The following is a 13,026-nucleotide window of genomic DNA, read 5'->3' on the forward strand; positions in this document are numbered from 1 at the left end:
CAGTATCATGACATCCTTATTGTGGGCCAACATGCTACAGCACAGCGTGTTCAGGTTGGGTCCACGCTGTCTTGTTTATCTGCCGTGGCAAAACACACACAAACGAAATCGGCCCCGTAAATTGCGTCCGTACAATTGCAGAGCGCACAGCTTATCGTTCCACAGCATCGTTGAATTCCCAAGCGTCTCTGTTTCACCATCAGTTCATTACCACAGAGTGCCAAAATTGTTAATGAACAGTTCGGACCCTCCGGACCTCAACAGTCTGCCGTTCTGTCCTCCTCGCTCGGTACTGTCTAATCCTCCTCTCCTCGTCGCCAGAGGGCCACTCGCCGCCAACCGACGCCCCAGTATAACTGGCGAGGCCAACATAGACATTAACACTCGTGGCTGGAACAGAATCGCGCCGAAAATCGGCACACTGGCAGAGGGGGTTGTCTTGAATTTCTCCTTTGGTGGTGAATGAGGATGGTGCCACTCCATGGACTGCCTTTTTGTTTCCGGTGCGAATTGGTGCACCCAGCTTTCGTCCCCCGTAACGATCCATACCAGAAAGGCCTCTCTGTCGGTCTCGAAAGGCTCCAACAATTAAGATGAATTAGCCTTTCTTTGAATCTTGTGGTACGCTGTGAGCATTCGTGGAACCCACCGTGAACACCTCTTTTGAATATCCGAGAGTCTCGATCATGGCAGACGCGCTTGCAATGCTGACGAACAACTGTAGAGCCAATTGTCGAGTTGTGATGCGCCGGCCGGCACGAATAATGGCATCCGCACGATTCAGCATATCTGGAGCAATAGCTGTGACTGGATGTCCCTAGCGTGGCTGATCATGGAGCTCTGTTGCTGCATGCCCTGAGGCTGTAACTTTCTTTACCCATCGCCTAACTGTGCTCCCATCAACTGCAGCATCGCCATACACTGCACACACTGGACGTTCACCACAGTTTCTTTTTCTGCACGCAAGAATTCAATAATAGCGCGCTGCTTGTAACGAGAGTAGTATGTAGACGCCAGTTCTACGCTTCTAACAACCCTACCACAACAAAGGTCAAAAATTAATTATGATTGTAGTGTTGCTCACGCTGCTAAATATTGCATTTTCTGGCAACAACAAAGTTATGTTATGTGGCAGGTGCCATTAGAGCACAGTTAATAAAGTCATTTCTTGAAATAATGGATAAACTAAGGCACTCATCTTTTCGTGTTTCCCACGCTGGTCTCGTTGTGAACTCATGGCTCAACCGTCGAAAATCTAGGTAGTGATGATTCCAAGCTCGGATGGAAAGAGGCCTAGGTGTTATTCTGCGATATTCAAAAGTTTTATAGGTGTGTTTCATAAATCATTCTTGAAGATTAAACTTTTGCAAGTTAGGACAGTGGCGATGTAAAAAAGTAATCAGCACTCCGAATTCAAGTTACACTTCTTTTTTATTACTTTTGTTGCAATATCACGTAACTCGTTCCAAAACATCACTTCACAATATAATACATACTTGAAAACATCTTCATCACTGTTAAAGTTCACATTTCATAAACTGGCTACAATTTGCGTCTTTTTAACATGACGACCAAAACTTGACTCCCTAATAACTGCTTACGCGTCCAAAAATCAGAGTTACAAGTACGTCAAAGATCATAGTGACAAAAGAAAGAATACACATAAGAATAATATCATTGCAAAATATACATATCGATGCACTGAAGCACCTCTGCATTAATGAAATCAAATCTGAATGTTGTCACAGAAATATGTTAACTATTTTACAGAAACACAGTAGAATGTTGCTGGTATTGAGAGGTTGAGGTGAGATGCCGTAATGGTTGCGTAATTCCAGTACCATTACACGTTGTAGTACGGCTCTGCCATCTCGGCAAGAGCGGTTCGAAACTTCACTGGGGCACAGAACAAACATCAAATGTGAAGCACCAAAAAGGACGTTTGTCTATGTATATTAATGGCTTATATATATATATATATATATATATATATATATATATATATATATATATATATATATATAATGTGAGGCATTACTTATTGAACGACCTTCGTACTTCGCATGGCACCGCAAGCTGCAAGTATTTATGTCTCAGTTTTTATTTTTTTTAAATATTGCATTTGGATGTAAAGGAAGTTTGACGTAGAGACCCTGTATTCGTCCCATCCTCCCCGAGCCTTCCCTGCTGGCTCTGCTCCACCACTGGGTTGCTCGGCCAGACCCCTGCTGACGCAGCGCCGCGCCGCGTTGCTGTTGCAGACTCGTCGGAGTCGGGCTCGAACAAGGGCGGCCGGGAGTCGGGGCGGGCGTCCGGCGCCAAGGCGACGTCGGACGGGAAGCCGACGCGCGTGCGCACCGTGCTGAACGAGAAGCAGCTGCACACGCTGCGCACCTGCTACAACGCCAACCCGCGGCCCGACGCGCTCATGAAGGAGCAGCTCGTCGAGATGACGGGGCTCAGCCCGCGCGTCATCCGGGTCTGGTTCCAGAACAAGCGCTGCAAGGACAAGAAGAAGGCCATGCTGCTCAAGCAGCAGATGCAGCAGGAGAAGGTCAGCACTGCACGCGCGAGCTGCCACAGCGACGCACGCAAATCCAATTTTCCACTAGTGTGTTTCCACACAGCTTAAACATTACTGCCGTACTGTGCGTTTTCATATATAACCAGAACATCGAGTGCGCGATCTGCTAGATTTCGGGCGTAGGAACTATTTCGTTCGATAAAACAAGATGAGCGTAAGTCAAAATTAAGTTCTAGGGAACTATGCTAGATACAACTATGCGGTTCGCTGCCAATGGTAGTTTAAGGGGGTAGGACGTCAAATGGGGCCGACTTGGAGCAGGAGAGGCATCACAGGACATTTTAATTTCCAGTGTCTATACTTTTACAAATAAACTCATAAAACTTTGTCAACATCACCAGGAAGGATTCAGGATTCACGCTCATTGCACTGGAAGTTCAAAGACATAAGAAAATTATTTTTTTTTGTGTGTGAAATATCATTTTTTCACTTGCTAATGGCTGCATTTGTTGCTATAGGTACACGTTTCTTCATAACTTAGAGAGATTCTTCGATGAATTTTGCACAGCATACATACCATACTTAAAGATGTATGAAACTCTAGAATTTACTTAATTTATGAAAAAACGAATGATCTATTGTATTTTAAACTCCAAAAATGGTTCCAATGGCTCTGAGCACTATGGGACTTAACATCTGTGGTCATCAGTCCCCTAGAACTTAGAACTACTTAAACCTAACTAACCTAAGGACATCACACACATCCATGCCCGAGGCAGGATTCGAACCTGCGACCGTAGCAGCCGCGCGGTTCCGGACTGCGCGCCTAGAACCGCTAGACCACCGCGGCCGGCTTTAAATTTCATGTTCAGAAAAAACACAAATTTTGTAGTTAATTACCTCAATTTTTACCACAGTTTTTAATTGATTTGGAAAATTCTAGAGTTTCATACGCCTTTAAGTATGGTTTGTATGCTGTGCAAAATTCATCGAACCATCTCTCTTACTTACGAAGAACAGTGTACCTATAGCAACAAATGCTGCCATTAGTAAGTGAAAAACATGATGAAATTTCACATGTAAAAAAATTACTTCGTTATGTTTTCTAACGTCCACTGCTATGAGTGTGAATTCTGAATCCATCCTGGTCATGCTGACAAAGTTTCAGAATTTATTTGTAAAAGTATAGACGGTGCACATTAAAATGTCCCATGGTGCCTCTCCTGCTCCAAGTCGGCCCGTTTGACGTCCTACCCCCCTTAACTGGTGAAGTTTTTAGGGATGCACACTATTATTTTATTACAGGAATTTCATATTCTTAACTTCGCCTGTGTCTGCATTGTGATCTCGAGCAATGCAAATCAATATCAAGCTGTATAAACGTCTTTGAATTAACTTTTACCACATCAATTAGAAAACCTAAAACTATATAGAATCAGTTGTCCTGTGAAATACTGTAGTGCGCAGAGCAGTCAACAGTGTTACAATACGCGACACCACCGTTCTTGACTTCCAGTTCCTACACACAAAGTTAACATACAAAAATTCTTCATAAAATTACAAATATCGTTTTGAAAGAATACATGTCCAAAATGCCTCTGTGAAAATGCCCTTTAAATTTACGTATGCGTAGAACACTAAACATTAAACTACACTTATGCGAAAGTAACGCTGCTCTGTAACAATGAAAATGTCTGCATAAGTAATGAGATCTGGCACTGAACTTTACCTAAACTGAACCTGATAATTTTGAAATGTAACGTCTGACATTGAGGTTCGTCGATGACATTGTAATTCTGTCAGAGACAGCAAAGGACTTGGAAGAACAGTTGAACGGAATGGACAGTGTCTTGAATGGAGGATATAAGATGAACATCAACAAAAGCAAAACGAGGATAATGGAATGTAGTCGAATTAAGTCGGGTGATGCTGAGGGAATTAGATTAGGAAATGAAACACTTAAAGTAGTAAAGGAGTTTTGCTATTTGGGGAGCAAAATAACTGATGATGGTCGAAGTAGAGAGGATATAAAATGTAGACTGGCAATGGCAAGGAAAGCGTTTCTGAAGAAGAGAAATTAGTTAACATCGAGTATAGATTTAAGTGTCAGGAAGTCATTTCTGAAAGTATTCGTATGGAGTGTAGCCATGTGTGGCAGTGAAACATCGACGATAAATAGTTTGGACAAGAAGAGAATAGAAGCTTTCGAAATGTGGTGCTACAGAAAAATGCCTAAGATTAGATGGGTAGATCACATAACTAATGAGGAGGTATTGAATAGAATTGGGGAGAAGAGGAGTTTGTGGCACAACTTGACAAGAAGAAGGGACCGGTTCGTAGGACATGTTCTGAGGTATCAAGGGATCACCAGTTTAGTATTGGAGGGCAGCGTGGAGGGTAAAAATCGTAGAGGGAGACCAAGAGATGAATACACTCAGCAGATTCAGAAGGATGTAGGTTGCAGTAGGTACTAGGAGATGAAGAAGCTTGCACAGGATAGAGTAGCATGGAGAGCTGCATCAAACCAGTCTCAGGACTGAAGACAACAACAACGTCTGACTGTGAATGAATTTATTGTTTCCTAGCTGATACTAAATTGGCCCTGGCACATTTTCGTGGCTTAGCTGTATCGACGGAAACACGATACTACTCGAATGTAGTGAGCATTAAAATGCAGCGCAGCAGCAAACAGGATAAATAAAACGAGGCTTTGTGCAAGTTCACTGAAAAGATGTGCCGTTAGGCCAAGCAGATTACGCTTTAATTTTAGCCACTGTTTCCGCGAAGTGCATTGCAACAACATTTTCGTGAGGAGCCGATGCCGCCCGTGTGGCTGAGCGGTTCTAGGCGCTTCAATCTGGAATCGCGCGACCGCTACATTCGCAGGTTCGAATCCTGCCTCGGGCATGGATGTGTGTGATGTCCTTAGGTTAGTTAGGTTTAAGTAGTTCTAAGTTCAAGGGGACTTACGGCCTCAGAGTGAGTAAATGAGAGAGAGAGAGAGAGAGAGACAGAGAGAGAGAGAGAGAGAGAGAGAGAGAGAGAGAGAGAGAGAGTCGGGTGTTGGTCATGCTGCTGGGCGATCTGGAAACAACAAACTAAGCACAGAGATGCAAATGAGAAAAAAAAAATGGTTCAAATGGCTCTGAGCACTATGGGACTCAACTGCTGGGGTCATTAGTCCCCTAGAACTTAGAACTAGTTAAACCTAACTAACCTAAAGACATCACAAACATCCATGCCCGAGGCAGGATTCGAACCTGCGACCGTAGCGGCCTTGCGGTTCCAGACTGCAGCGCCTTTAACCGCACGGCCACTTCGGCCGGCTTGCAAATGAGAGGATATTGAATTATGCAAATATGGTTCTGCAAAAAGCGATCTAATAAGTGTGAAGATTTTCTTGTAATTTTGTCGCTGCATTGCTTGCTTGCAGGTAATTTGAAAAAGGCAAAGTTTTAGTATTTTTCTTTATTGGATCGAGTTAGTTGGCTCGATTGTTCATATAGCTTGCACTCAGAAGATATAAATTACATGTACACATAGTTTTCACTCACAAGTTATACATTTATCTCTCCTTTACTATTTCAGTAACTAATTTCTTGGCAGAGTAATATTTTTGTTAGTAAGAAGTGCTTAATGCAAAGGTGATGGTAATTTTTAAGGTATCAGAATTTTCCAATATGATTTTTGAATAATAGCCTCTTTCATTCATTCAGTAAATGCAACATCTTCCATCGGCTTCTCAAAAAAAAAAAAATAAATAAATAAAAAAATAAAAAAAAATGGTTCAAATGGCTCTGAGCACTATGTGACTTAAGTTCTGAGGTCATCAGTCGCCTATAACTTAAAACTAATTAAACCTAACTAACCTAAGGACATCACACACATCCATGCCCAAGGCAGGATTCGAACCTGCGACCGTAGTAGTCGCTCGGCTGCAGACTGTAGCGCCTAGAACCGCACGGCCACTCCGGCCGGCCGAAGGATTCCTACGCAGCGGCTAACTAAGTCAGTTCAGGGACGAACTGGCTTAATTATCGCAAAACACTGGTGGGAAAGAGTGGACATACATACTGCATGCTCCTTACACCACCATCTACGGGTCCATCGGCTTAACTGGAGGTCTGTTACGAGTGTGAGGGGGCTCTTGCATCCTGAAACTCTTTCTCATTTTCAGTGAGGTTAGCAGTGTCACGCGTGAATGTCATTACTGGTAGCTTTTTGCCTTTAATTTTAAATCTACTCCTGAAAGTGTATTTTCGTCATTGCTTCTACTTTGTTGATTGACTGAACAGCAAGAACTATAGAGCAGGTGCAGTCCTGATCCACGTGGCGCTCACTCGGCTGTGGTGTACAAGAGAGAGTGCGAGTAAACTTTACACAGCTTGTCGGAAGCCGCTGAAGACGATAAACTCTAACTCACCTAATGACACAGCCGTTTTTCACAGCCACGCGGAGTTTTGGCGGATGCGTCTAGGGAGCGAAATAACAGTGCTCGCGGCCTCAGTATCACTGTGATGTGACCTAGCTAACAGCTGTGTTTCCTAATAAGAAAGCATCTCCAACATGACCTCATATTTTTAGGAGGAAAAAAGGAACTTGCAAGTCATCAGTCCCATCACTCGATCACACGCGAAAATTTGGGCCGTAACTCTGATTTTAGGCTTTTATGGCCTTGAATGCACAGCAATTAAATTTCGCACCCACCGGTTGTTTATTACTCGCTCCGTTCCACTGCAGCAGTCTACATCTACATCCATACTCCGCAAGCCACCTGACGGTGTGTGGCGGAGGGTACCTTGAGTACATCTATCGGTTCTCCCTTCTATTCCACTCTCGTATTGTTCGTGGAAAGAAGGATTGTCGGTATGCTTCTGTGTGGGCTCTAATCTCTCTGATTTTATCCTCATGGTCTCTTCGCGAGATATACGTAGGAGGGGGCAATATACTGCTTGACTCTTCGGTGAAAGTATGTTCTCGTAACTTTAACAAAATCCCGTACCGAGCTACTGAGCGTCTCTCCTGCAGAGTCTTCTACTGGAGTTCATCTATCATCTCCGTAACGCTTTCGCTAGTACTTAATGATCCTGTAACGAAGCGCGCTGCTCTCCGTTGGATCTTCTCTATCTCTTCTATCAACCCTATCTGGTACGGATCCCACACTGCTGAGCAGTATTCAAGCAGTGGGCGAACAAGAGTACTGTAACCTACTTCCTTTGTGTCCGGATTGCATTTCCTTAGGATTCTTCCAATGAATCTCAGTCTGGCATCTGCTTTACCGACGATCAACATTATATGATCATTCCATTTTAAATCACTCCTAATGCGTACTCCCAGACAATTTATGGAATTAACTGCTTCCAGTTGCTGACCTGCTATTTTGTAGCTAAATGATGAGGGATCTATCTTTCTATGTATCCGCAGCACATTACACTTGTCTACATCGAGATTCAATTGCCATTTCCTGCACCACGCGTCAATTCGCTGCAGATCCTCCTCCATTTCAGTACAATTTTCCATTGTTACAACCTATCGATACACCACAGCATCATCTGCAAAAATCCTCAGTGAACTTCCGATGTCATCCACAAGGTCATTTATGTATATTGTGAATAGCAACGTTCCTATGACACTCCCCGGCGGCACACCTGAAATCACACTTACTTTGCGAGACTTCTGTCCATTGAGAATGACATGCTGTGTTCTGTTATCTAGGAACTCTTCAATCCAATCGCACAATTGGTCTGATAGTCCATATGCTCTTACTTTGTTCATCAGTTGTCTAATGCCCGAGTGTGAAGTACTGTACAGTGGAGTGAAAACCAGAGCCCCCCCTTTTCGCGGGGGTGCTGCAGGCGAAAGGGGGGGGGGGGCGGCAGGGTCAGTGGACACTTCTACCCATGGTGTTACGAGTTTTTGTTTGAAAACTCATATTGTTCTACGCGACAAACAGACGAGTAATGTGAGTACATAATGGAAATCTCTGGCACATATACATACAGTCAGCATTGTTTAACAATATTCTCGTATTGTCTTGAAAGCAATATATGAAGACTTTCCTACTGGCTTGCTAGGCCTAACGCAAGAAAGGATTTTCTGTTGGGGTTGTCTCCCTTAGCCTTTGGAGTTTCTCCTCCACCACAAGGCAGTGGTTCCCTTCTTATTTAATCTCCAGAAAGGAGGGTTGCCTCATCTGCCAGCTATGCCGTTCCGAAGTCTTTCTTCTCCGCCGTTGCTGCCATTAAGGTCTTCACCCGTAACCCTGGGCATGGGTTCCGTGTTATACCCCACTGGATTGGGCCCCTGCATGAACTCAGCCATCCTATCACTCCGGCCTACTGAAGTGTAGAATGCCCACCCCCGCGACGTGGATGTGTCAGAAAGGAATTACCCCAGTGGAGGAATAGGGAAGGGGACCCCACCTCCCTGGAGCCGGGTTAATGATTGTGCATAGTGCCACAACCAAAGGAAGGAATAGGGCAGTTAAAGATATAGTAAAAGAAAAAGACAAAAAGATGGTTTTTGCAGATGATATGGTAATATGGGGCGATAAAGAGGTAGATGTACAGTTACGAGGTGCATTCAAGTTCTAAGGCCTCCAATTTTTTTTTTTTTTTTTTTTTTGATTAACTACTCACCCGAAATTGATAAAACTGGCGTTACTTCTCGACATAATCGCCCTGCAGACGTACACATTTTTCACAATGCTGACGCCATGATTCCATGGCAGCGGCGAAGGCTTCTTTAGGAGTCTGTTTTGACCACTGGAAAATCGCTGAGGCAATAGCAGCACGGCTGGTGAATGTGCGGCCACGGAGAGTGTCTTTCATTGTTGGAAAAAGCCAAAAGTCACTAGGAGCCAGGTCAGGTGAGTAGGGAGCATGAGGAATCACTTCAAAGTTGTTATCACGTAGAAACTGTTGCGTAACGTTAGCTCGATGTGCGGGTGCGTTGTCTTGGTGAAACTGCACACGCGCAGACCTTCCCGGACGTTTTTGTTGCAGTGCAGGAAGGAATTTGTTCTTCAAAACATTTTCGTAGGATGCACCTGTTACCGTAGTGCCCTTTGGAACGCAATGGGTAAGGATTACGCCCTCGCTGTCCCAGAACATGGACACCATCATTTTTTCAGCACTAGAGGTTACCCGAAATTTTTTTGGTGGCGGTGAATCTGTGTGCTTCCATTGAGCTGACTGGCGCTTTGTTTCTGGATTGAAAAATGGCATCCACGTCTCATCCATTGTCACAACCGACGAAAAGAAAGTCCCATTCATGCTGTCGTTGCGCGTCAACATTGCTTTGCAACATGCCACACGGGCAGCCGTGTGGTCGTCCGTCAGCATTCGTGGCACCCACCTGGATGACACTTTTCGCATTTTCAGATCGTCATGCAGGATTGTGTGCACAGAACCCACAGAAATGCCAACTCTGGAGGCGATCAGTTCAACAGTCATTCGGCGATCCCCCAAAACAATTCTCTCCACTTTCTCGATCATGTCGTCAGACCGGCTTGTGCGAGCCTGAGGTTGTTTCGGTTTGTTGTCACACGATGTTCTGCCTTCATTAAACTGTCGCACCCACGAACGCACTTTCGACACATCCATAACTCCATCACCACATGTCTCCTTCAACTGTCGATGAATGTCAATTAGTTTCACAATGAGATCCTCGTTTGTTTGTACTTCGGCTCTTCCAAGCTGGTTACTTCATCGTTGCCTGCTCCTCACCAAATTACTATACTGGTGTACAACAAAAGTAAAGAAAGTGGCACAAGCAACAATTTAGAAACCGTACACTTTGACGCATTTATCAAAGCAGGTTACCAATGACACAGCAGTATTTTATAAACGCCTTACTCAATCCGCTGTAGAGTACTTCGCGCTCGGGCATTAAGAGGCTCCAGTGGGGCGCAGCGAGTGACAAAAACATCGGCTATGCGGGAAAATCAGAAGCTGTACACCCAGAAGGTCACAATCGTGTGCTATCAGATTTATCTGTGTTGAACCTCGGTGGATACTGGACAGCGGCCGGTCAAGTACGGGTGATCAAAAAGTCAGTATAAATTTGAAAACTGAATAAATCACGGAATAATGTAGATAGAGAGGTACAAATTGACACACATGCTTGAAATGACATGGGGTTTTATTAGAACCAAACAAATACAAACGTTCAAAAAATGTCCGACAGATGGCGCTTCATCTGATCAGAATAGCAATAATTAGCATAACAAAGTAAGACAAAGCAAAGATGATGTTCTTTACAGGATATGCTCAATATTTCCATCATCATTCCTCAACAATAGCTGTAGTCGAGGAATAATGTTGTGAACAGCATTGTAAAGCATCTCCGGAGTTATGGTGAGACATTGGCATCGGATGTTGTATTTGAGCATCCCTAGAGATGTCGGTCGATCACGATACACTTGCGATTTCAGGTAACCCCAAAGCCAATAATCGCACAAACTGAGGTCTGGGGACCTGGGAGGCCAAGCATGACGGAAGTTGCGGCTGAGCACACGATCGTCACCAAACGACGCGCGCGAGAGATCTTTCACGCGTCTAATAATATGGGGTGGAGCGCCATCCTGCATAAACATCGTACGTTCCAGCAGGTGTTTATCAGCCAGGCTGGGGATGATGCGATTCTGTAACATATCGGCGTACCTCTCACCCGTCACGGTTGCGGTCACTGACGTTTTGCTGTCCAGCGCCATCTGTTGGACATTTAGTGATTTTTTTTTTTTTTTGTAGTTAAACCCCATGTCATTCCAAGCAGGTGTGTCAATTTTTACCCCTCTATCTACATTATTCCGTGGTTTATTAAGTTTTCAAATTTATACTGACTTTTGATCACCTGGTATATACCAAGAGCAATCGCCAAACAGTCGTACATTTGGAGAAGTTGTTTCAAGTAGACAACCAGTTTAGGCATCTCAGTAACGCCATCTTCGGGCCCCTATGCACTCCATGTACACAGATACACCGATACTTGCATGCTGGAGCTATCAATATCTGGATTCCGTGAATTCGTTTTAGGAGTGTCTGCTTGACAAGTAAACACTCCAAAAACGAATTCAGGGAATCGAGACAGTGATGGCTCCAGTACCCAAATATCGATTTATCTGTCTATACATGGAGTGCATAAGAGCCTGAAGATGGCATTATTTAGATGCCGAAATTGCATGTCTAAATAAAAGAACTTCTGAAAATGTACGGCTGTTTGGCGATTTTCCTTGGTAAATATCAGAACTGTGACGAAAATTTTAGCGCTGGTTCGATTGCTGGGACCGATATCTTGAAAGTCTGGTTTTCTCCCCTTAAAATACGAAGTCAAGTCGGTGATGTTTCCCTGTTAGCTGCATGTAGATCGGCGTGTTCATGCCTGTGCAAGCGAATGGAATGAAACCGCGTGGACAGCGAGTGATGCGAAACGGCTGCTGCTCAGTCGGCTTCGCCACGCTGTTACGTGGTCTACTAGGGAGTAAAGACTCCATCGCCATCTTCCACTCTTCTTAATCAGAGTTCTTCGTGACTGACCTGGACAGCCGCATTGGAATGCACAGAGATCTGCTACGCCTTTCCCGAAACGCAGCGTGAGACGTTGGAGCGATCACTACGTCACGCAGTGTAGGCGCAGATGGCGCTATAGGTGCCCCGGGTGCTCACGAATTCCGCTGCCGTACCCTCAGGGTGGCTCGGCTCAGACGGGCTGCAGCGAGGCGTGGCGTGGCAGCAACGGCAGCAGTAGCGGGCCGCGCTCAATATTGCATCTGAAGACGGCGCCGCCACCTGGGACGCGAATAAAACATGACGGCCGCGCCGTGCTCAGGTGCCACGCCAGAATACCGCGTGCGCGACGCTGGTTGGGGTGCGCGGCGGAGGGTAGTTGCCGCGCTCGTCTTGCGTCGCTCTCGTCTTCAAACAGCTTTAGTCCCCGCAGGTTTGATACAGTACACCAACATTAGACGTCTGCACGGCTAAGAAAAGTTTCGCAATCCCTATCTCCGCATCCACAGGTGTACTATTGACATATACATCTACATTTATACTCCGCAAGCCACCCAACGGTGTGCGGCGGAGGGCACTTTACGTGCCACTGTCATTACCTCCCTTTCCTGTTCCAGTCGCGTATGGTTCGCGGGAAGAACAACTGCCGGAAAGCCTCCGTGCACGCTCGAATCTCTCTAATTTTACATTCGTGATCTCCTCGGGAGGTATAAGTAGGGAGAAGTAATATATTCGATAAAATGGTTCAAATGGCTCTGAGCACTATGGGACTCAACATCTGTGGTCATCAGTCCCCTAGAAATTAAAACTACTTAAACCTAACTAACCTAAGGACATCACACACATCCATGCCCGAGGCAGGATTCGAACCTGCGACCGTAGCAGCAGCGCGGTTCCGGACTGAGCGCCTAGAACCTCTAGACCACCGCGGCCGGCGAAATATATTCGATACCTCATCCAGAAACGCATCCTCTCGAAACCTGGACAGCAAGCTAC

General features: G+C 45.0%; 1 protein-coding gene across 1 annotated transcript in view; it reads left to right on the forward strand.

Moving 5' to 3' along the window:
- The window catches only part of LOC126088371 (insulin gene enhancer protein isl-1), a 327,678-nt gene that overhangs the window by 244,680 nt on the left and 69,972 nt on the right, over positions 1-13,026 (forward strand). Inside the window, exon 4 of the mRNA XM_049906509.1 lies at positions 2,262-2,554. Within this exon, the coding sequence (XP_049762466.1) occupies positions 2,262-2,554 (293 nt within the window). The remainder of the gene's footprint in view (positions 1-2,261; positions 2,555-13,026) is intronic.

The sequence above is a fragment of the Schistocerca cancellata genome, chromosome 6 (genome assembly GCF_023864275.1).
Source record: "Schistocerca cancellata isolate TAMUIC-IGC-003103 chromosome 6, iqSchCanc2.1, whole genome shotgun sequence".
NCBI classification, from domain to species: domain Eukaryota; kingdom Metazoa; phylum Arthropoda; class Insecta; order Orthoptera; family Acrididae; genus Schistocerca; species Schistocerca cancellata.